The 25,481-nt window shown below is 33.8% G+C and overlaps 4 protein-coding genes across 4 annotated transcripts; 2 read left to right on the top strand and 2 right to left on the bottom strand.

Moving 5' to 3' along the window:
• Positions 1–6,852: 6,852 nt before the first annotated feature.
• Positions 6,853–7,553, top strand: LOC125207727. The gene has a single exon (XM_048107192.1). The coding sequence runs from the start codon at positions 6,974–6,976 to the stop codon at positions 7,391–7,393; it is 420 nt and encodes a 139-aa protein (XP_047963149.1). The 5' UTR covers positions 6,853–6,973; the 3' UTR covers positions 7,394–7,553.
• Positions 7,554–13,244: 5,691 nt separating this feature from the next.
• On the top strand, positions 13,245–14,095 carry LOC125208176. Its single transcript, XM_048107758.1, has one exon. It carries the CDS (start codon positions 13,342–13,344, stop codon positions 13,876–13,878), a length of 537 nt encoding a protein of 178 aa, XP_047963715.1. The 5' UTR covers positions 13,245–13,341; the 3' UTR covers positions 13,879–14,095.
• Positions 14,096–16,262: 2,167 nt separating this feature from the next.
• Positions 16,263–18,784, bottom strand: LOC125203172 (polygalacturonase QRT3). The gene is made up of 3 exons (XM_048101475.1): positions 18,559–18,784; positions 18,223–18,450; positions 16,263–17,336 (listed from the first exon to the last, which is right to left on the bottom strand). The coding sequence occupies exons 1-3, from the start codon at positions 18,724–18,726 to the stop codon at positions 16,290–16,292; spliced, it is 1,443 nt and encodes a 480-aa protein (XP_047957432.1). The 5' UTR covers positions 18,727–18,784; the 3' UTR covers positions 16,263–16,289.
• Positions 18,785–20,036: 1,252 nt separating this feature from the next.
• LOC125206888 (polygalacturonase QRT3) lies at positions 20,037–23,455 on the bottom strand. Its single transcript, XM_048106104.1, has 5 exons — positions 23,283–23,455; positions 22,948–23,187; positions 22,637–22,864; positions 21,232–22,239; positions 20,037–20,261 (listed from the first exon to the last, which is right to left on the bottom strand). Exons 2-5 carry the CDS (start codon positions 23,146–23,148, stop codon positions 20,037–20,039), a joined length of 1,662 nt encoding a protein of 553 aa, XP_047962061.1. The 5' UTR covers positions 23,149–23,187; positions 23,283–23,455.
• Positions 23,456–25,481: the final 2,026 nt, after the last annotated feature.

The raw sequence follows: 25,481 nt of genomic DNA, 5'->3' as shown, positions 1-25,481 counted from the left end.
ATAAGTACTACTACCAGCAATATCACAGCAACCTATAATTCTTTTATTGTTTTCATTTTTTTCCTATTTTTATTTTATTTGAATGATGCGTGTCATAAGTTAATTTCAGTGATGTGAAATAATCTTTGACTGTTTTGTCTCATTTTATTTTTAAGACCGGAATCATATTTCAAAGGTTGACCATTTAAAAATCTGATTTTTTTTAATTCTTTTATTTTGTCCATGTTATTTATGTCTGAAATTCCTAATCCCGAGATCCTATATTTGAATTCAATGTAAAATTAAAAAAATCAGTGATAATGATCGTTGACTATAGTAGTTTCATTATGAAAACAGAGGGAAATTACATGGGGATTCATATATCATGATTTATAGTAATAACGTTGTGGAGTAATGAATATCATTGCTTTTGGCAATGTGATTGCAAATTTTGCATAGCTAGTTAGAGCATCACCAATAGGACCGCGGTGGCGGTCTATAGCAGGGACGGAGGGTGCCACGTAAGCAACATGGACGGGGCGGTGGCGGTTCCGCGTCGGCTGCCGTTCCCATTTTTATTATTTTTAAAAAAATTTATTTATTAATAATGTGATAAATAATGTGATTTTGTTTTGTGGTTATGATGATGTGACGGAAGAGTTTTTGTGGTTGTGATGACTAGGCGTACAAGTTTTTTTTTGGCTGTGGCGTAGCTGTTCCGCCTATTGTGGACACTCTTACGAGATAATACAACACAACTTTTTATACTCGCATTATTGATACTATTTGGTCGGGGGCTTATCGTCTAGTGCAAGAGAGCGAGGTGGACCATGGAATGGGCTGCTGAGCGGTTCAGGCCACATGAAATCAGCCATTGCGAAATCACTATGTGATCTTGACTATTTGTACTTAATCTGAAAAAACTAATGTGACACGTCAATAATATAAGTTTGATTTAGATTTGTGGCATATATTGTAATCGCTCTTAGACAGTTCTACGAGGAGTATTTGAAATTGTTAAAGAAAGAAAAGTTGTACTACGATTGATATATCATAATAGGAAAACGGGGGAAAATCATCGAATTTTATAGTTAGTTGGTAAGAAGCAATATTTGAAGCTTGATTTTCTTGGTTGATAGTCACTAAAGTAAACACCTTTCATTTTCATGGAATAGTCAAATCTTGAAAAGCAAACTAATGAATGAGTTGGTATATACTTCGCTTAATTATCTAAAAAATTCAAGCCGCCGCAGTTCATTCGTAAACTCGATTTTGTTGTTGCAATCAATTAGTTGATGCTAATAGTCTCATATTTGACCACTCTAAGTCTGTAAAATATTGGAGTGTGTTATAAGGTTTGATTTTTTCATGGCTTCCAATTTATTCTTATGTAGAACACGTATGTCTAGCATTTATGTCAATGTAAATAATTTTACTAGCCATAGCTACAATTCAACATATCTCCTTTTCTATAATTACTCACCAGCTGGTTTCTTATTTTGAATAAGAATATTAGAAAATAATGTTTTGAATTTTTTCTAAATTACATAAAATGCAATTACAGGGTAGGAAAACAATTCCTTTCCATTTTCAATTTCTTGTTGGTTTTTAGTGTAGTTTATTGTATCGTACGTGTCTGATTGTTTTATTTACAACACACACAAAAATGTTTGAATAAAACGATATAAGTTTAAATATATATTGAAAATTAATGTGAGAATTTATTGTTGTTAGAACTATTTGTATGTTGAGTTTTAAAATTTCCAAAGCGTGATTCGTTTTGAATTGACTACGTATGTATTGAGTGACGAAGATATGGTTTTGAACAGATATTTTTAATCGAATTGAATTAATTGATAGAGTTGATTTTAGTTTAATTCCTATATTTAAGTGTTACAGAACAAAAAAAATATATCTGTTTTTAGGATGATTATTGTCCAAATATTGATTTTTCAGTCAAAACCACTCAGGATTTCAATAGACATGTCATATTCCACATGACATGAAGACTAGTTTACTGATGAGAGTGGAATTTTCTACCATTATATCTTATGCCCCATCAAAAATAAACCAAATGGAAGGAAGTTTCGTGTATAGCTTTATTTGACTAGTTACAAAATCGTACTCCTAGTATCAAAATTCAAAGAGTTTTATGGAATAAATATTTAATATGATCCCAGGATAATTGCATAGTAGAGTCCTGAATAACTTTACGCATTTATGGGGTGATCGTTTTGCAAGATTGTATCCCGAATTAAGCATATAGTGTATTTGGTTCATGAGATTCAATCGCACAATTAAATCCTAGATGACTAATTATGGGATAATTAGTCATAACTAACCCCTTATGACTAAAACAATCTTGCAACTCATTCCTAGATTATATTTGTTGCTCGTTTGTCTATTTGCTTTTGCTGTTACATTGTACAGAATCTAATTTGCTTTTGTGAGTTTGTTTAGTTATAAACATGAATTTGAATCTCATTAAAAGTGGAATATTTGTGTTTACTTGTTTATCTCTCGTCCATTACTTATTTGTCACAAAACTCAAATTTTATAATCACTCAAAATTTGCCCTACATAGACAAATATACTCCTAAGTTTGAAGCTAAACAAAGATATGTTTACGAATTCGAAAATTGAGAGCGAGAAAAATAGATAAATGCTACGTGTATTTTTTATGTAAACCTTGATATATTTTGTGGAATTACATTTAACACTAATTCAAACGATATAGACTTTTTTTTATACTTAATATTAAATCAAAGGTAAAATGAAGATATATGTAAGTAAATAAATTGGTCAAATTAATAATTATCTAAATCGAAAATAAATTTAATGCTTCTGCATTTTGTTTTTGTTAGGCCCCTTTCTATGTTATGACAAAGGCAAAATGGAGAAAGGGACACAGTCAAATTTTGTATAATTAGTCAATTTCGACAGCTTTGGCTTCATTATGATTATTGAGCACACTGGTTGAATACTTGAATCACATTTTTCTAATAAATCCAAATATCAATTTTTTAAAAAATTGTCAATTATATATAAGACCAATAATCGTACTGAGAAGTCAACCTCAGCCGGATCTTTGTTTATATGAATTCAGTCATTCACTAGGTGTAATATTTGAGTTCCGGTTCAATCTTTGATTTCCCATTATTTGCTAATTTTTATGAACATTAGGATATACTATCATGCATTGTCAATTTTTTTGTAAAATCAACGTAAATAACACGAAATGTAACTTGACTGATTGGGATTGATATTTGAACTATTGATTGGTTTTTCAATTAATTTGATTTCTTTTCCCCATGCTATTAATTTTGTAGTAGGAGTAGTACTTTTTGTTTTTCATTTTCCTTATTCGACAACTCGTGCAATAATTCCGTTGAATTTAGAGGAATTTTGCTATTAGCAATTCCCATTTTAATTGTACCATCATTATCATTTATTTAGGTATGATTTGATCAAATTTGAATACAATTAATCCTCCTAGTTATGAGCAAAAATTGTTGCTAATGAATTACCTACAAGCTGATTAATTAAGTATGGTCACATTATAGATTTCAAGAAATATAAAATAAAGTATATAGGTTTATTCAACACAAAAATTATGTAGTAAGCATGTTAATTATACTCGTAACAAGAAGCCACCCTTCAACTGTCTTCCAAGTAGTTTGCCATAGCTAGTTAATGGAGTAGCTTTCTGGCATCATCGGTCATCCAATATAGGGTTCCGATCCGTGCAAGTAGTAGACAATAAGTATGGGTTGAGAGTTTGAAATACTAAATCAAATGTTAAATAAAGAATCATTATTGATTATTTTTTATATTTTTTTAAAATAAATTTTAATTACTCCGAGTTGATCAAAACCACGGGTAGCGGGTGGATAACTCGACCGGAGGCAAACCGGTGTCGGGCTCTGATTTGGACGCTGATGGAGTAGTTCTTTAGTTTATGCTTCGGCGTATATCATGTCGAGTAATTAACTAAATAATTAGTCGAACATATATTTGGATTCATAAAAAGAAATTGATCGGATATACGTGTCGAAACAAAATTAAATAATGCTGAAAAGTTGAAATATTTTGAGGAAGTTTGGGAAAAATATAATTGATTTTATACGCATGTATCATATGTGAGTTCCAATTGTGGATCACTTATTTCATATTTATCGAAAGTGATAAAACGATATTACCACCTTCAACAAAGGGTGGCCACAATAAAATCATGCATGATTGAAGTTTGTCAATAATTACAACTCGAGTTGCCTCAACCAATAAGGAGTTTCGAATCTAATAAGTAGTAATCCCCTCGTCCCATAGTAAATGTCACACTTTCCTTTTTAGTTTGTCCCACAAAAGATATCATATTTCTTTTTTTGGAAAAAGTTCTCTTCGCACATTAAAATAAATATATTATTTTCTCTTTCCACTTGACACACAAAACAACACCTCTTAAAATCCCGTGTCAATTCCTAGGTGTGATATCTACTTTAGGACGGAGGGAATAGTAAATTTGATTTTCAATTTTCACCGGTGGTTGAAAGGTATTTTAATTGTAAAAAACAAAAAGAATACTATACATGTTTGTAACGCATCCGTGTGCTTACATATATTAATATACACAATTTTTGACCCACAAGATTTCCTTGTCGATAAATCATATTGTAAAATCTAAATCCAATTTTTTAATCGTAAACTCATGAATCATGATAAAAAAAAGATCCTCAACAAAATCCGGAGCTTCAACTCATTCGTATAAAATTCGTTATGCATGGGCCATATTATTAATAACATAAGTAAATTTTTGTTTCAAAGTTACGAATTCAAAATTTAAAATATATGCTCTTATCAAAACAAATTTATACGTTCACACGTGTACCAACGCTATAATCCTTCAAAATTCTTGTAATGTGTTTGAATTTTGATACAAATATTGGAGTAATAAATAGTTACATGATATTCCGATAATTCTCTATAATAGTACTTTAGTTCTCAAATTCAACTCTAGCTGTTCAAATTTCTTTGCGTAATGGGAGTCTGGAATTCGAAATTAGTCCATAAAAAACTGAAATCCGAATTATAAAAATTGGCCTGAATATACCAACGAAATTGCATAAACATATCCAAATATTCGATAAAACAAAATCTAAACTATAAAAATCAAAACAAAAAAACCGAAATAGACAATATAAAAAATTAAAAATTAAAAAATTAATTTTCTATAATTGATGCTCAAGTGTATCAACCCATTAACACATCCAAACCAAATTTTAAATTTTGATTTGATTATGATCGGATATTAATTCGGTTTTCAGAATTTTTTTTCTCACATCTAAATTCAGATATATAACCATTTTAAATTAGATCCTCTTCTAAGTGGAGTACTATAACACTGCAAATGCTGCTACTCTCAAATCTCAATCCATCCATGAACACAATTGTAAAAAAGAACGTACAAAAAGAAAATAAAATGCAATTTTGGGTTTCATTAATTAATTTTGTGTCATATAGACGCGCATTCCATTTTGGTTTGTCGTAAACATAGCACACTTTAGTTTTTGTCCTTTTGATAACTTTTTTGTCTCTGATGAGATAGGATCATCTCCCATTAATAAACACATTTTTTTTTTATCTCTATATATACTTATTTATTTTACTAATGTATGCAAATCTATAATCACAAAAGTATCTATTTTGTGACATGGAAGAGTATTATTTCTACTTTAACCTCTTCATATTTTTAAAACAAAAATTTAATAACATATTCCCTCCGTTCCATAGTAGTGAAGTTATTTTACCATTTTGATATATTCCATAATAGTGGATCGGAGTCATTTCACTTTCTAACAAAAGAACACATTTCTTATGTCTCAGTACTTTATTCTCTATTACTTTATAATCTTTTATCTCTCTACCCTTTTTCATTTTTTACGTTATTATTTCTTTACTTAACTCAGTTAACATAATTTTTCTTAAGGGCATCCACAATGGGACGGACTAAGCGATGCCCTAAGCCCCGCCCTATGCACCGCCACGTCAGCATTTTATCCTCCGCCCCTTCCACCTGCAATGGAGCGGACTATAGCCCGCCCTAAGCATTTTACTTCTATTTTGTATTTATATAATTTATGCAAATATATCAAGCAAAATAAATAAATAAATAAAAACAACACAATTAAGACAAATCCTACATTTACTTAATTTAAAAAAAATTACAAACTAAGAAATTAAAAAAAAAACAATGGACTTGGGTAATCTCCAGGATTCATTTTGTTTGAAGTGTAGAATATGTAGTGTGAATTTGAGAGTGAAATGAGTGAAAAATGAAGTGAAAAGTGAGAGGCATATATAGGTTTTGAAAATTAAATAAAATTAAATTAAAAAACAAAAATGCGTCGAGTCGTCCGCGGACGATCGATCGGGCGCGGACGATGGGTTAATCATCATCTGCGATGCCACAGTGGTGGACGATGCATCGTCTGTCGCATCATCCATTCCACCGTGGATGGCCTAAATCACATATCAAAAAGAAAAGCTTCAACCACCTTGAAACCGAAGGAGTGTGTAGGAGTAAAATTTTGTATCGTCTTCATCGCAGCGGAGAGTACAATGTTTAAATGAAACGGGGCACAAAACTTTGAATAAAGAAAGGGATTAATAACGAGTCTAATTACGTTTTCTTCACTTACTAATCACTATGCTAATGACATTGACTACTTCTCCTTCCTCGAAACTGCGCAGTTGCCTTTCTTACCACAAAACGACATTATCCATTAAATCTTGTCTCGATCCGAGGAATTTGCTTCTAACCTCTTTTCCCATCGATTGACTCTCTTTTTTCCTTTTATTTATCTGCCGACGCGAGCTCAAAATTTTAAGAGATAATGGCGGAATTTTAACCCCTAATTTGAATTTCCCACTCCCCTATATAACAGTGCCAACCATCAATTCAAACCGTATCCTAAAAATCCAGAGAGAGAGAGAAAAAATGGATCAGTATTCCGACATGAGTCAGCAGTTGCAGGATTTCAATCTATGGGAGCAGGATTACTTCGCCACCGTCGAAATGGAGATGCTCTCTCAAGGATTTCCCGATTCCGCGCCGCCAGAGAGTTTCTTCGACGACAAGATCGTTTCGATCAATCCGGACGCGGCGAGGGGCGTGTCGAGCCCGGAGGCGGCGGCGGCGGCTCCGGGGAAGGCGAAGCGGCGGCGGGCGAGGGCGGCGGATGCGGCGGCGCAGTCGACGACGTTTCTGAACGCGAGCATATCGAATTTTCGGGCCCTGGTGCAGCAGCACACGGGCTGCCACAACGCGAATTCGAGCCCGAAAGGCCCGATCACGCTGTGCTTTGCGGCGCCGGCCAATCACGAGGCTCGTCATCGTCATCACTACTACTGCTCTTGAATGTTTTTTTTCTTCTTTTTTTTTTAAAAATTTAATTTCTTTTTTTGATTTTTGTAATAATAGGCTCTTGCAACCTAATTAGAGTTGGCATGCAGTAATTAGTGTTGATTAATGTAACAATATGGATGGTGTTTGATAATGAAAAACCAGCTTTTGGTTATTTATTAAAGGTTGACAATTGAAACTAAAAATATACTCCCTCCGTCCCATTAATAATGAAACGTTTTCCTTTTTTCTGTTTGTCCCATTAAAAATGAAACGTTTCCTAAAATGGAAATAACTCTATCTCTACTTTTTCATCTCTCTTACTTTACTCTCTCTTATTTAACTCACAAAACAACACTGCATAAAATCTCGTGCCGATTTCCAAATGTTCATTTTAAGTGGGACGGAGGGAGTATAACATATAACTGTCTCACATCGGTGTTAAGAGAAAACTGAAACTAATATATAAGTCTTGTGGGCTCCTCCTCCTACCACCAATTGATTTTAGGATAAAACCCATGAATTTCTATCACTAAGTACTGCTGGTTTGGTTTTTGTAGTAGCCATTATAGAGAGGTCCATGATCTTAATTATTACTACTCCATATGAATTCAATGTGGGAGTTCCATGATCTTATATGGTTAGAAATTAATTTTAGAATTCCTCGTACCTGTGTGTGACAATTGAAATGGGATTCCTCCAAAGATACCAAAATAAATAAATTAAACGGATTTTGCATGATGTGTAAATCTTTTTTGGTTCCGTACATATAACTTTTTGTTGGAATTAAAATATAGAAATAAACGATTATATCACACATTTGAAAGTATATATTTAGAGTTATTTGGCTACTATTTTAAAGTTTTAATCATCCAACAAATTTTATTAATAAAATGGTTTTGAATTATCATTCAGTTGTCGATATTTGTGTTTTAATAATTTGTAACTACGGTTTATGCTACTAGTATTTTATTGGAGTCAATAATTCATATTTAAAATTATAATTTAGTATTTTTCCAACAATTAATTAATAGATTGGGGTTTGAATTATTCCGAATGCTAGATTGTAAATTAACCAATTATTTTTGATATAACCTGAAACAGTAAATTGCACGACTACTAATAGTTGGCCATGTTTAACTTGATTGTCCACGTCCCAACAGTAGGTAGAAAAAAAAATATAGTAGTAACATTCTTATTGTCTCATTAGTGTTTAATACTACAGTACTAGTATTAAATAAATATAGTACTAGTATCTAAATTAATGCGATGACTCATGGTTGTTTACCCATCTCCATCTGGGCGCAATAAAATTTTACCTAGTCAAACTCGTTTTTTCGCTCTTTTTGACCCTTTATCAACCTATCATCACCATTTACATTGTTATAATAAAATAATACTACTCCATTAAATAATTCATCATCATCATCTTTTTCTTCGATCTTTTGCGCCGCGTGTACATCGCCATATCTATTTTTTTGTCTTTAATAACTTTTTTTATAAATTAAATTCCAAGAAAATTAATTTATCTAGCTGCTTTATATATACCTATGCGTATACATATATTATTTGATGTCGGTCACAAATCATTAGTTGAATTAGTATGCGTTAATTTGTTAAACCCTTTTTTGGGCTCAAGACAAGGTAATTGGCTCAAGGATTTAAAGATCTAATTTTGATCTAAAATGGGAGCTAATAAGGGTAGAAAACTTAATTATACCCCCTACTTACCCACGCTAAAAGATGTGTATTTTTCTTTGGATGTCTTAAAATAAATATACCATTTAATTAATAGACAAAATTTAATCATTTTAGTCTTTTAGTAATATATTTTGTGTTGAAGTACTTCTTTAATCCTTATCATAAAATATGAGTATAAAATCCATTATTGTGTCAAACTTATTTGAGACATTATACCTTTGTATATAGAAAATGACAAGTGCAATGTAAATTCTCGAGGTGTGTGTGTGAATGAGAATATATTCACATACACATACATATAAATTGATATAAATCAGCGTAGAAAAAATAAATCGCACGCATTATAATACAATGGTAATTCTAGACGTATATATATACTTAGTATTTTATGTTATACGGAGTACTATAATTTAGTGTAGTTTCATGGAAATTATGGAAGCGTAACCCTCAAATGAACAACAAAAATTAATGCTTGTCACCACATACATCATCTTGATGTGAAGTCAATAGTAGAAAAAGACTTGGCAACATCAAAAAGGTCAAAAAGAATTTGTCACCCCACACATTATCTTATAAATTAATCTGAGGTTTGATCAAAGATTGTGTTCACATTTTCAAAGGTACGTGTCACACCGTGAGAAATCTGCTGCTTCGTACACATCAAACTTCACTTATGGCCAACAAATTTTGTAAAGGTCATTAAAATATATCCAACAAAATTTGTCCATTGAAGACACGGTCATTAAATACGGCCAGATTTGCAAATATAGGAGTGTAATAAAAAAGTACTCCCTCCGTCCCAGATAAATTGACACACTTTCCTTTTCAGTTTGTCCCACAAAAGATGTCACATTTCCCTTTGTAGAAAAAGTTCTCTCTCACATGAATATAAAAATTATATTTTCTCTCTCCATTTAACACACAAAACAAAACCTCCTAAAATCTCGTGCCATTTTCAAAATATACCAACTTCTCTGGGACGGAGGGAGTACTATAGTAATTAATAGTACTACATTACTTGGTTATTCTTGCAAATCTATCACTCGGGAACCAACTTCGTTTTCCCCGCGGGATCCATTTGGTTATTTATAACCTATGCGGTGTGCTACACGCCTACACCCAATATATGATACTCTCTCCATCCACAAATAGGAGTCCAATATTTCCATTTTATTCTAGGTCCGCGAATAGAAGTCTCGGTTTATAATTACTCCCTCCATTCCATAGTAATAGAGTCATTTTGTCATTTTAGTACGTTCCATAGTAATAGAGTCATTTCCCTGTTTAGTAAAAGTCAACACATTTTTCACACCTACTTTACTCTCTCTTACTTTTCCTCTCTTCATCTCTCTACTTTTTTCATTTTAAACTTTATTCTCCATTTACTTAACTCACCTAACACAATTTTTCTTAATCTCCGTACCGAAAAGAAACGCCTTCATTACTATGGAACGGATGGAGTACTATAAATGGTAAAGAGGTCTCACATTCTACTAACTCATTCCACTCACATATTATTTAAAACTCGTGCCGGAAAGAAATGAGACTCCTATTCGTGGACGGAGGGAGTATTAATTTTCCTTTAAATTCTAAAATTTTAGCTAAATTCTACTTTTTTCATATTGCTATAAAATATGTTTGTGAATTTTACCGAACTACTCCTACTAATTTCTAATTTATAATTTCACAGCACATATTCATGTATTGACATGGCTTAGGGACTAATTTATGTGTTATTACCGGACATCAAACTAAACAACATTACACAACGTCGTTTTAGTTAACATCTGATAATGTCACATAAGTAAGACATAAGTAAGCCATTATAGATGTCAGCCTCAAAATCTTGATTATTTGTGAAAGTAGAACAAAATTATAGTAGTAGTTCAGTAAATTACTTGTAGTTCAATTTTAAAGTTGGTTTACAAAGAAAATAATTTGGTGAAACATTAAAAATTTTCGGACATAAGATGATTTTTTATTCGGTCTACACGTTGGCACCAATTGAAAATCAGTACATGCAGAAATGTAAAACTTTAATTTCCTCATGGAATAGAGTAAAAATCAACGTAGTAGGTTTTGGCAAGATGCATGCATGTTTACATAGTCATCAGTCCCCATATTGATTCTTTCATTTAATATCAAAATAGTACTTACTACTATTAAATATTAATAGTAAAAAATTTTATATTAGTGTACTCCATCCGTCAATGAATAAATATCCCATTTTTAAGTGGCTCAAGTTTTATGAAACTGTTCAACTTTGTAAAATAAATGGTAGAAAAAAATTAGTTGAATGTGCTAAATAGAAAAAGCGAAATATGATATTTATCGTGGACAGATAAAAAAGGTAAAATGAGACATGTTATGGTCGACAGAGGGAGTATTCTTTAGTAGACTAATGTAAATGTTATTAATTCATATTTTTGGTCTTTATTCATTTATAAATTAATAATATTGTACATACTATTTCTTTATGAGTACGTTTTTGAGAAAATCTAAAAGTGAAAATAAATAGAACCCAATAGACCAGCCCACCTCAACCGGCGATACAAGCGGGCCTCAAAAGTCCGGATTCGTTTATTTCAAAGATTTAGACCATTTTGACACTTGTAAAAATAAATAAATTGGTTAATTCAATAGTGATTAAGAATAATTTTAAGAAATTGCAATTACAACAAGGACTTTTAATTTGTCGCATGGACCACATCTAAAGCAACGTCATTTACCAATATCATGATGCCCTTAATTTTATATATTTCTAAGAAAATGGGAGGATTGTGTTGTACGTAATTGCAATATTTTATAACTCATGCAAATGTTTGGGTACTACAATTAATTTTAAATAAAGGTAGGTGTGGTAGAAGATGAAACTTTCCAATGGTCATTACATCTAATTTTATTTTTCAAATAAATAAACGATATTAGGTCGAATTCATGCACGAAGCTGCGTACGTAAAATTGGTTAAGTATTTAATCAGCTAGTACTTAGAAACTTATAAGTATTGAATTTACATCAAATTAATCAACTGTTGAGAATTGTTTTTAAAGTGGTGATATAACTAGCTATGAAATTAAAATAAACCAAATTCATTATCTTGTATACCTGGACAAATTATGCTGGATGCGTGCTTAAGTTTGATCAATTCTATACGTATATTTTATTAATTTATTAATTCGATTTAACTAACATATCCTCCACCCTTATAATTGGACCAGACCTTTCTTGGTCAACTTTGTATGTTAATAATTAAACTGTTTAATTAATTGTTAATCTCATCCTAAAGCCACAATAAAGTACACACAGTAATCCATAAAATGTTCCCACTGATGCTAGAACAGTAAACTACTTCGAGCTTCAATTCAAAGGTATGATAATTTGCAAATCATATATGATCTCAATATTCAGTGATTGTACAAAATTTTTAGTCATTTTAGAAAAACCTCTAATCGAATGTGCTTTCTTTTTTTTTATATAGAACAAGAGTATATATTCACTAACAGAGACCCTTGTGACTATACCCTAAGCTGATTTATAGACAATTTGACAATTCACCAACAGAGTATATATTCATCAACAGAGACCCTTGTGACTGACTATATCCAACTAGTCTAATAATTTATGGTTGCTCCGGCCTAAAGGCAAAGAACGAATTCTACATACTACTCCCTCCGTCCACAAAATGTTGTCCAAGTTTAACTTGGTACGAGTTTTAAGAAATGTGAATAAAAGTGAGTGAAAAAAGTTAGTGGAATATAGATCTCACATTTATATATTGTTTTTATAATAGAATATTAGTGTAATGAGTTAGTTGAAAATAAGGTCAATTTTCTGAAAATGGAAAAAAAAAATCAAAGTAGACAATATTTCACAGATGTACCGAAATAACAAAACTGGACATCATTTCACGGACGGAGAGAGTACTAATATATTTGTAATCGATTTAAATTTCAGCTAAAAAGTCACCATTGAAGATTATAAATATAGAATATAATAACCCTTATAAATATATTTAATTTAATTTCATTTTATGAAATTAAATTAATCAGTCGAGATAAGTACTCTACCCTCAAGTGACGTGTATCTTAGTTTCTCTCTCCCACACTCACATCATCACAGTCGTATTTAACTCAGGTTTCCACTTCCTTCCCTCCCAAGAAAACACCACACCCTCATATATATAGTTCCTCTCAAACCACTCTCCCTAACCAGGTAATTAATCAATCCAACTTAATTAAGATTGATTAATTATCACATAATCATGCAGAGCTCCGAAGAATTATTATGGGAGCAAAGCTACGACGACATCATCAGCACCATTCCCGAGCTAATATTCGACGATCCATTTGATCTCCCCTCCAGCCCGCCGGGCCCAAAATCCCCGATCAAGGGCCCGAGAGGCGGCATGGGGAAGCCCGCGGTCAGGAGGCGGTCGCGGTCCTCGAAGAAGGCCCCGACCACGCTCCTCACCGCGGACGCCAAGAATTTCCGGGCCCTCGTGCAGCAGTTCACGGGCCGCCACAGCGGGAGCCCGCTTCTCCGGGGATACAAGGGCCCGATCAACCTGAATTTCAAGCAGCGAAACTACCATCCCGCCGAGAAATCCGACGGGAGATTCTTCCCTTTTGGCGGGAAAATTGACGATGGTCAAAACCCTAGAAATGATGGTGTGTTGACCTGCGAAGGGGATTTTGTCGACGTGTGCGGCGTTGATTGGGGGAAGGAGATGATGGAGGGAGATGGAGATTATGCTGCGGTGCTGGATGGAGTCGTGGACCGTGAGTTTTGGGGGTATTAGGGTTGATGTAAGATGTCAATGTAGCGTTAGATTAAGATCACTAGTTTTTCTTTTTTTCTAAAAAAAAAAAAATTGATAATTTATCAATCAATTTGTCGAATTGATCAGACTAGTATCTTTGGCTGGGCCGGGTAGGGTGGTTTGTCTCTATTATGATTAGGAGGTATGTTTGTGTTTTGTTACTTAATTTTAATATATGAAGTATGCCATTTGTATATATGATTGTTTTTTGTATTTGTGATATCATTCCGATGACTGTGGTGTAAGTCTGTAAGATGGTGATGATAGATAGCCATGAGATGATCAAAAGTTGTTCTAGAGCTCTATTAGGGTTGGTGTTAGTAAAAATAATGTAATATCGATCGAATATGTATAGATACATTTGTTGATATTAATTTGATTGTCGAAATTTCATAGTAATTGTTTAGTCGTGACATCGTATGTTAGATGGCGATTTAATATTTTTGCTCCATAAAATAAATTGTATGTGTATTAATGTTTCATTTTATTTTTTACAGTATATTTTAAAATACTTGTAGTATTAATTGATATAAAAATATGAAGATAAGTTTAATTAATATATAAGTTAAAAATATTGGGATAGATAACAATTTATACAATTACTAAAAAATGGATCAATAAAGTTGATTATATTCAAAAGTTTAGAATATAGTAGGAGTAGTATAGTATATAGTCAAGCATTTGGTATTGACTTGGCTTCTTGACCGAAGATACTGATACGCATTTTAAATTTTATTGTATGACTATGTCTAAATGTTAATTTATATGCATATAAAATGTATGCACCAAAATTCTTGGATGTGATTATACGAAGTGCCACACGAACATGAAAGAGATGGTATCAAATAATAGTAGTATAATATTATTGTTGATTTGTTCTGTAATTTCGTGGAATTAAATTAGGTGGAGTATAATTTATGGTGCCGGAATATGTCTTCCTTTCATGCATATTCTTTTTACAACAAATCTATGTGACCAAATTTTGTACAACCAAAAAATAGTTTATTTGCTAAAAAATAGGTTTATTTATGCATTTATTCAAAGTATATGTATGCATATATAGTATATGGAAAGTGTATAATATTGTGGTCATATATTTATGATTTGTGTATAATTTTTTTATTTTTTAAGAACCATAAATGTAAATAGTGCATATTTTTATTCAACTTTTAAAAAAATAGGAAGAAAATTCAAATATAAAAATAAAAAATAAGGTTAAAGGCTAATAAGTCTTTTTAACTTGTCCACTTACTATATTTATTATTAAATCTATAATTAATACATCAAATTATTAATATAGCTTTATTTTGGTTGTACAAAATTTGGTTGTTTATTACTCCAAAGAATAAATATTGCCTTCTCCTTTTCTACTTAGCAACTTTTTTCCACACGAAGTTAAGAAATTGATTGATTGTAGAAGAATCAATACATGATTGATTGATTGTGATTAGTATAGAGAAAATCAGAAATGCAATCTGATAATGACTCGACAATTAAATGTCCGGTAGATCTTATGAAAATCGAGCATTTATGAGTCTCATCTAAGTTTTGTCGCTTTAAAAAATATAAAGGAAAATATAAGTGATAATAAATAGTGGAATGTAATAAGTCTATTTTTATATATTATTTTTATAATAAAATATAAGTAGAATGAGTTAGTGAAAAATGAGGTCTATCTACCATTTATAGTAAAAATGAATCAGGACTTCTGATGGCTGACGGACTAAAATGGTAAATCGGGACTTCTAACAGCGAAAGGAGGGAGTATTTGTCATTGTTTTTACGAGAAATATAAACAATTAATCTATTTGGATTAGTAAAGAAAAATAGAAGCGTACATATTTCTAGTAGTGCGATAATTACCTGAAATTCTGGCCCATGTCTTAATCAAAATAAGAGCTAATAAAAGAAAGTGTTCGGGCCGAAACTAGTTAAAATCTGTAAGAGAGCGGGCCCTAAGGATTCGATGGGCATAACACACAAGCCCAAGTCTATTACTCTATACAAAGACAAACATAGAATTTTTAACTGCAACATAAACTTATTAAATAACGTAACTCACTAGCTAGAAGAAAAAATTACTAAATTAAAATCGCAAAAAACTAGAAAATGTATAGTAAATATAAAATCGTAAACGTTTGAAAAACCATCTTTTGATATTAAAGTCATTGAAAGGTTGTGTTATAATTCCTGAAACAAAATTGATTAAAAAGCTCTTTCATACTCATATATAATTCTCTTTCTAGCTTACAAGCTTAATTATCAAACTCTTCTGACAATTTAAAATAAGCTTAGTAAAACACACAATCTTGAAGAATTAATAATGATGAAACAGCAATTTTTTTTTTTGCTCAGACTAAAGCCTCTTTTTTTTCGAAAATCACTACCATTTACAAACTTCCCTCTCCAACCATGTTATCCTGATCAACATAAACCGAAACGACGGCGTTTACGGCATGCTGGCTCTCAATCACCACCACATTATTCGAAACATTTGTCACAGCATGTGTAGGAAATCCACCACCAATCCCTCCTCTCAAATACAAAGAGTATTGAACATGATTTATCTTATTAGGAAACAACAAGATTGGATCAAAATTCGCCTCCCATTTTGTCCCATTCCCCTGCACTGCCATCTTTCCCTTAGTCGATTTCAATCCCATTCCACTCACCGCATTGTGATCGACTTCCACTTGATCGATGCTCGTAAACACGCCGTCTAGCCTCACGGACGGAACCATGTTCTTCGGGTCACCAGAGAACACGTTGTTGACGATGTTGAGGCCGGAGATCGAGCCCTGAATCGCCTTCAAAACGATGTTTCCATCTCCGAGAAAGAACCCGTTGGAGATGGTGATTTGGAAGGGGTCCTCAACGACTATGCTGTTGTAGTCCAAATACGGGTCGATGATTCGGTTTTGTGCGGATTTTACTAAAATGCCAACGCCCCCGAAATACGTGGCCTTGTTGTAGCAGTGGACCCCGGTGACTATGTTAGCCCTTCCCCGCAGCACGATGCCTATTGCTGCGGAGAAGATGGCTACATCGGTTATGGCATTGTCCGTGCTGGCAATGTCAATGGCCGTGCCAGAGTAGGCCTTCTCGTCTCTGTCTCCTCCGACAGTGGGGTGCTGTCCGAGGAAACAGGTGCGCAGGAAGGTCTCATGGCCCCGGAGGACCAGGATCCCCTGGGTGGTGAAGTGGAGGAAGAAGCAATTGGTGATGCGGACTCTGGCAGAGTCGATCACCAATAGGCCTCCTCCTCGGTAGCTGGAGTCGAGGAGGAGGTCTTTAAGGGTTATGTCCTCGTATTTGAGTCCGTTGTTGGAGTCTTTCGCGTTAGAGAAGGCGTCGTTGGGTGAGTCGGGCGCCCATAGCTCGATGAGATGCCGGTCGCCCGGGAATGTGGTGGATGCACGGATCGTGCCATCTTGAACCTGTCAAGATTAAGTTAATGTTCTAAATTCGAATAAAATGACAAGCATTTGCAGTGAGTAACACTAGTTATCATACCAAAATATTTAGAGACATATGTAATGTAAGGCATTATATAAATTACTAGTACTAGTTATTTAGAAATCTTAGATTTGAGCTTGCCCAACATATGTATGTAAAGTAAGTAAAATGGCTTTAAAAATTAATTGTGTCTTTAAATTTGAAAGTTTAGATAGTTTTGGGATTTCAACAAGAGTGGAGCAAAGCGATTAATTTTGCCTACTTTAAGAAAAAGAGTTGGTTTGTTGTTGGAAAAGTAAATGCATCCGCAACATTGAGATTAGCACCACTAAAGAAAGGGAAAAAGTTTTTTGACCATAATAATCAAAATATATTCGTAATTTAATAAGTGAAATATAATGCATATTTTTAATGCTTGATTGATGCAATCGCCATGCAAAATGATGGCCAAGTAATATTTGATACTGATACGACACGTGGCAACAGCCTATTTGCACGTATCTATGATATGATTTCATAATATGTGACAGAAAATGAAATTTCAATTAGAGAAATCGGAGTATATATATAAAGTACATAAAAATAAGCACCAAACTCAAACATGCTCAGCCCGATTTAGGAAAAGAAGCAATAATTCATGTTGATAATATTCCACCAAAATAGACTAGGTTACGAAATAAAATTATTAGATTTTTCCAACATAAAATGGGAAAAAGAATAAGTGCATTTGCCAGTAGCAAGAATCCTATGATGTGTATATATGTCGGTAAACCAAAATGTATAAACCGTACGCATTAATTGCAAGAAAATAATTTTTTTTAAATTCGTGAAATAAATTTATTTTAAAAAAAAAAAGTTGTAACGCACCACAATATTGCCAATGGCTGGTGGGAATCTGATGGGAGAGTTAACGAGGAAGCTGCCGCCCTGCAAATCAATAACTGTGCCGCCCAAATCGCTGATTCCGGGCATCAAATTCACCCCATTTTGCAGCTTCGCGGCGTCTGCCACCGCCGCTAGTATGGCGGCGGAGCTATCGTGCGCCCCAGTGGGGTCCGCGCCGTAGCCGATCGGGTAAAACACTCTGCCGCTGCTCTGTTCCGATTTTTGAGAGTGATAAAATGTAATGTGGGATTTTTTTAGAAAAAAATATTACTATAATGTGGAAAAAGGGGACTTGATTTAAATAATTAAATTGTTTACCTTTGTGGAGGTGGGAAGTTGTGGAGTGGTGGAAGTGGTGGAAGATGTTAGTGTTTGGAGCTTTGTCTGAAATTCTTGCATCTTCAAATGTGTGGCGGAGCATTGTGTTACTTTTGAGTGTAGAGAGAGGAGGAGGTGTAGTAGAATTGTGTAGGAGAGATTCATCATCTTTGTAACGTTGAGGGAGAGAGATGGAGATGTGTAGAGTAAGAATTACTATGTTCAAATAGAGGGATATGAATGGGCAATGTGAATGTCTATTAATGAGGTTGGTCACAGTAAATGTGTTAGAAAAGGAAGATATCAATTAGTGATCACACCTAAAATAGATTGATTCAAATCTAGTTATATATATGCACTTTATTTTGTATGTAGACATTAATCATTTCATTATACTCATACAATGCAAAAAAGAAAACTGAAACCTTTCTATCTTTCATTAATGGGGATTTATACCATTGAATAAAATGATGGAAAAAGTTGTGGATGAAAAAAATACACCCTTCAGTCTTCATCCGCCACAATTGAGATGTTTATTTTGGCCAAAAAAAAATTTAAGAAATTATAAATGTTCAGTGAGTTCAGTGAAAAATACGTATATAAAAAAATAAATACGCTATATAATTAAAGAGACAACAAAGTAGGTTAGAGAATATAATAGATAATTGAAGAATTTGAAGTGTATAAAATAGGAGATAATGTGCAAGAGAGAATGTAAGTATGTTAAGTACGTGAGAGTTGAGAGTAATTAAAAACAAAATAAATGATATTTTCAAATAGTATCAATGTGTTTATGTCTTAGTTTAAGGATGTATGTCAATGGAGTGTTATTCTTTCATTCTTTTATGTGGAGGTTTAGAAACTAGTTCAAAAATAAATTCAAATTTTTTTTTTATTAAGGATCCACTGAAACAATAAAGTGGAGTAAATCTCATACTCATTATCCGATGCCATAAATTTATTGACACCACACTAATTGAAACAATATTTTTCCGTCATACTACTAATTCCATATTTTTTCCATTTTATTAAGAAATTTATTTTTTTCCTTGGAAAAGTGAAGTAGTATTCTGGCCTGTGGGCTTTTTATTTCCCTCAATTATACATGGGCATAAACAGATGTTTTAACTTTTGATTTCGGAACAGCTACTCACTTCTTCTTATTAGATGGTTCATAAATGTTACCATATTTTTATTTAAAAAAAATATCTTTCTTATATTAATACAAAATTATATTTTCTTTTTATTTAACACACAAAATAAAAATTCTTAAAATTTTGTGTCATCCCATCATAAGTACTGTATGACATTTTCTTAAAGGCCAAAACTGGTCTCGAACATATGCTCATTTTATGATTTTGGTCATATACTTTATCTTTTGAATTTTTGCACCCTGAACATTTCAACTCGGATCACAATTGATCTTACATTAACAATTTCGTCAAATTTTAAATGGTTTTGACCTGATTTTTATGGTTTTAACAGTAAACAATATTGCCAATGGCTAGTGGGAATCTGATAGGAGTGTTAATGAGGAAGCTGTCGCCTTGTAAATCAATAACTGCGCCGCCCAAATCGCTGATTCCGGGCAACAAATTCACCCCATTTTGTAGCTTCGCGGCGGCGGAGCTATCTTGCGCCCCGGTGGGGTCCGCGCCGTAGCCGATAGGGTAAAACACTCTGCCGCTGCTCTGTTCCGATTTCTGAGAGTATTAATAGAGTGATATTTTTAAAAATAAAATTATAATGTGGAAAATGGGGATTTGATTAAAAATAATTTAGTTGTTTACCTTAATGGGTGTGGGAAGTGGTGGGGCAGTGTAAGTGGTGGAAGATGTTAGTGTTTGGAGTTGAAATTCTTGCAACTTCAAATGTGTGGTGGAGCATTGTGTTATTTTTGTGTGTAGAGAAAGGAGGAGGTGATGTAGTAGAATTGTGTAGGAGAGATTCATCATCTTTGTAATGTTGAGTGAGAGAAGGAAGTGTGTAGAGGAAGAATTACTCTGTTAAAAACGGATACAAATGGCAATGTGATTGCCTATAAAGAGGTTAATTTGTGTTGCGTTTCTAGAAAAAGAAAATATCAATAAAGGATGACATCTAAAATAAATTGATTCGCCTCTAATTAGATTTATACACTTTTTTTTTTTCTGTGTGTATATATATGTAGACCATTCATCTTTAACTATTTTTTTTTGACAGAAAGAGAATTCTTTATGAGTGAAATGGTTTAGAGACAAATTTAAAAATTAACTCAAACAATTTTTTTATTAAGGACCCACTGAATCAATAAAGAGCAGTAAATCTCATTCAGAGTAACTCATTATCTGATGCCATAAATTCACTGACACCACACTAATTGCAACTAGGGGTGGGGAACTATACCGGAATATCGGACTTACCATACTGAAAGATTCGGTACGATAACGGTATTAGATTTCCTATACCGCAATATACTAATATATACCGGGGCAATATACCGGCATACCGATTGATTGTCATATATATAAACATATGTTTATGTTATATTTACACTAAAATTTAAAAAGAATAATTGTATGAACAAGATTTTATTGTGATGAAGTTTAAATTGTTTTGGACTTTTTGGAGTAGTCGAACACTAGAATTGTTTTTCTGAATATTTTGGGTATAATAGATTTTTTCTGGTATAACGTATGTCGTACCGCAGTTCGGTATACCGCCTTGATCCGCCGTGACGTAGACCCTCGCCGGCACCGCCACGTCGGACTGAATCACAACTTTATTATCCGAAACATTCCTCACAAAATGCCTCGGAAACGACGCCGCATCGCTGATAAACGTATACTGCACCTGCTTAATCAAATTGGGGAAAATCAGCGCCGCCCCCAAATCCGCCGTCCACGACGGCCCCTCGCCCTCCACGCTCGCCCTCGCCACCGTCGTCTTCACCGCCATCCCCTTCACCGCGTTCCGATCCACCGCCACCTGATCCACTTCCCCGAAATTCCCCTCCAATTGCACGATCTCGATCCCCCTATCGCCGCCGGCGAACATATTATCGACGACATTCACGCCGCTCATCACTCCTTTCACCGATTTAAACAGAATAAAGGCATCGCCGAGGAAGAAGGTGTTGGCGACGGTGAGCTGCACCGGATCCTCGGCGACGATTCCGGTGTAATCCATGTACGAATCGACGATCCGCGTCTGCGTGAGGCCGGGGAGGCGGAGGTGGATCCCGACGCCGCCGAATCCGGCGGCCTTGTTGTAGCAGTGGACGCCGGAGATGAGGTTCGCCTGGCCGGTGACGAGGATCCCGGTCTGCGCGGAGAAGATCACGACGTCGGAGACGGTGTTGTCGTTTCCGGCGAGGATGATCGCCGTGCCGGAGAAGGACCGCTCGCCGGAGTCGCCGCCGGCGGTGACGTGCTGGCCGAGGTAGGAGGTGCGGATGTAGGTCTCGTGGCCGCCCTGGACGAGGATCCCGGTGGTGTTGAAGCGAGTGACGTAGCAGTTGTCGATGGTTGTGCGGAGGGAGTTTGTTATCCGGATTCCGCCGCCTCGGTAGTTGGAGTCGAGGAGGAGGTCGCGTAGGGTTATGAACTCGTAGTTGTATGTGGAATTTGAGGGAGATGATAGGTCGAGTAAATAGCCGTCGTTTGAGAAGTTGTTTGATGCCGTGAGTGAGCCCCCGTGAATCTAAGTATACTAGGGGTCGGAAAACTTTATCACCGTGTAAAATCACATTCATAATAATGGAATAAAACGTCACACATTTACCACTATAAATAATGCAATGAGAAGTTCATGTCTCAATTTATACAAAACGTTTGATCCAATTGCACCAAGAGTCAAAATCAATAATTTTAAACGTTCAACTATAAATCACGCCTAGGACCTATGAGTTTTTTTTTTATAAATACTTACAACCAAAAGAACTTCATCTAAAAAAATTGATAAAATTATTAAAATTCATATATTTATAATTGATTTTCGAAATTATGGAATAACTTAAAATTTGATCAAAATTCATGTAGTAATTTTTTCGATAATTTACCTTAAAAGTTATATGACACATAACACGAGTATTACTTACAGCTAAGTTCCCTCTGCCTGAAACGGGAAACAAGAGGGGGCGACTAATCAAATAATTTCCACCATCGAGATCAACACGAGCTCCTCCAAGATTGACGATGCCCTCAAACAAGTCCCCTTTCCCAGTGCCGTTGAGGGCGTCCGTGATCGCCTTGAGCACAGCGTCCGTGCTGTCGTTCCGGCCCGTCGGATCCGCCCCATAACTTGTCACGTGATACACAATAGGCCCCTGCACTAACGGAGTCAATAACCCGCGAAATATCCCCAAAACGACGCCGCATTATTACATATTACTACTAGTACGTGACTTACCGAAGGTGGCGGAGGCGCCGCTCCTTGAAGACTACTACGCATCTCCATAGACGAATAGTCGCGTTTGGGAAATGCGGCTTTGATTCCCTGCATTTGGTGCAGGCGAAGGCTCTTGCGGTAGATATCATCGGGCCTCTCGGAGGCGTACACGTGGACGACGGCGACGACGAGGAAAAATATAGCTACGATCGAAGCTCCCATGTTTTTGTCGTGGAATTCTAAGCTGTTTTTCAAGGGTTGCTGAATATATAGAGAGAGATTGTGAGAGAGAGAATTGATTACAAAATCACGGAAAGAAAACTCTGAAATTTGAATTACAAAATACTCATACTTACCTAAATCAATGCGAATTTCAACTGATTGTGTTGTAACATATAAGCTCTCTTTTGATGTTTGTTTCTTCCTGAATTTTATTGAATTATTTATGATCATTCAATGCATCTTCTTTTCTTTTCTTTTTTTTTTCTTTGTAGAAATAATATTGCCTAATTTTCACGACTTTAAGTGGAGCATTTCTTACCATCTTCGAATTCGATGGTTAAATGAGGATTGAGGTAGTAAATAAAAGTGGCTAATTTTCTTGTAAGAGTAATTAAGTGGTCCTAGCAATTAAAGTTTGTCGTGGAGGTAAGTAAGGTGGGTGTATCTGTATTTTTAGGGAAAAAGTAATAATAGTTTCTTCAATAATTAATTGAGTACTCCCTCCATTTTTGTAGATTGTTGAGTTTTCAAGTATGCATTATTGTGTATGGTGATTTTTTACTTTGTAGTTTCATTTGAATTGGCTTGTCCTTAAAGTCTTCTCTTGTTGCTTGTAATTTGTACTACCACATTAGAGGTTATGTGGTTAGGAGTAATTGATTGTACTTGGTAATAAAAGGGGTATAAAGACTTGGTTAGGCACCATTGAAAATTAAGGCATGTACCTTGAAATTGGATAGATATTATCATTAGTAGATGGTTTGAAATTTGAAGCTATCTATATTATTTTATTTTTTTAAAAAAATTTGGATCGATTTTTAGTCAATATGATAACTTTCAAATATTGCGAATTAAATCATAATTTTATTACAGTTCAATTTTGGCTCACGAGAAAGTCCATACAATGAATGTCCAAATTTACGAATGCTTGAATTGTGATTTGGGAGTTGTGAACCGCGGCTTGCACATAGTTGTTATAGTACTTCGATTTGACCAATGGTTAATTGAAGTGATTCGACCGAATGAACTATGAATTGTTAGATTTGTTGATTTATCTAGTGGTTTGATTTTTAAAATACTGGCCTTATCAATAACCGGTATTTTGTCATCTTCGTAAAATTTTACTTCCATGCAATCATCAATTTGGCGAAAAATTAGTCTTCAGAAAACTGCAAATTGTAATTAAATTAGTATATCATTTGTGGTAATTTAAATAGCAAATTTTCATTTATTTTATTACTACTATTTATTGTCGCTACCCGTAAAGAGTAAAAGTGATAGCTCAATTTTTAAATCTTGTGATATAAGGATCGCAAGTGGGGTAAAAAGCTAGTGCACCTCCAAATAATTGATGTCTATAGTTTTGTTGTGATTATTCATTCTTGAATTGGTCATTTTACTTTACATCATATTATGAGAAAAAGTGTCATTCTATTTTAGGTAGTTTGATGTCCTAACGCAATGTTCAGATTCATTATTCACCACATTATATTTTCTTTTGTTTTTTTCCCTCTTTATGGATGTTGAGAAATAAAAAGTTTAAGTGGCTGGTGAATACTAGTAGGAGTAAATAATAGAGTGACTAGATGGGTAAATTAATTAAATGATTTTTACGTTTGATGCATAAGAAGTAAGTAGTATTTCTCAACCCCTGAACTGCCTCGAACGAATTATTGTTAATGGGTAAATTAATTCAATGATGTATGATTAATATAAAATAAACAAATAAGTAATGGATTTGATATGTATTTTAAGTTCGGAGATTAAATTTGTGTGAATATTATTTGATATGCACGTTTTTAATGATGATTATTGTAAATGTAGCGCATGTTCTTCTTGTGTTTTTAAATCATATTGTAAGAATATAAATTAAAACTACGTATATAGATCAGAGAAATTTATGGAATAGAAATAAGGTCAGATGAATTTATTATGCAATTAAACTTACTTAATAAGGGTAATTTTGAATGTCTAATACCGTTTCTCATTATTAACGAAATATCAGTTTTGTAATGTAATTAATTAATCTCAATTTTAGTTTCTTATTTTGGTGGTGTAAGATAAAGTTAGATTTTTAGGGCGGGGGGATTTATTTCCTAATATGTGAGATGATGAAAGTTATAATAATTGTGATCAAAATCGGAAAAAATATAATGTGGTAAAACTAAATATAGGTGAAGTAGGTCGGTTAAGTAAATGAAATAGATTAGAGCCCTTAATTTGATGTCACATATCCATATAAGAATAGATTTTGGTTATATTATAATCATAGTATGATATAGCATGTAGTGACCACAAAAAAAAGTAATAATGTCAGTGATTTAAAGAAGTAT

Source organism: Salvia hispanica, chromosome 2 (genome assembly GCF_023119035.1).
Source record: "Salvia hispanica cultivar TCC Black 2014 chromosome 2, UniMelb_Shisp_WGS_1.0, whole genome shotgun sequence".
In the NCBI taxonomy this organism is placed as follows: Eukaryota; Viridiplantae; Streptophyta; class Magnoliopsida; order Lamiales; family Lamiaceae; genus Salvia; species Salvia hispanica.
This window is presented reverse-complemented; position numbering and strand designations above follow the sequence as displayed.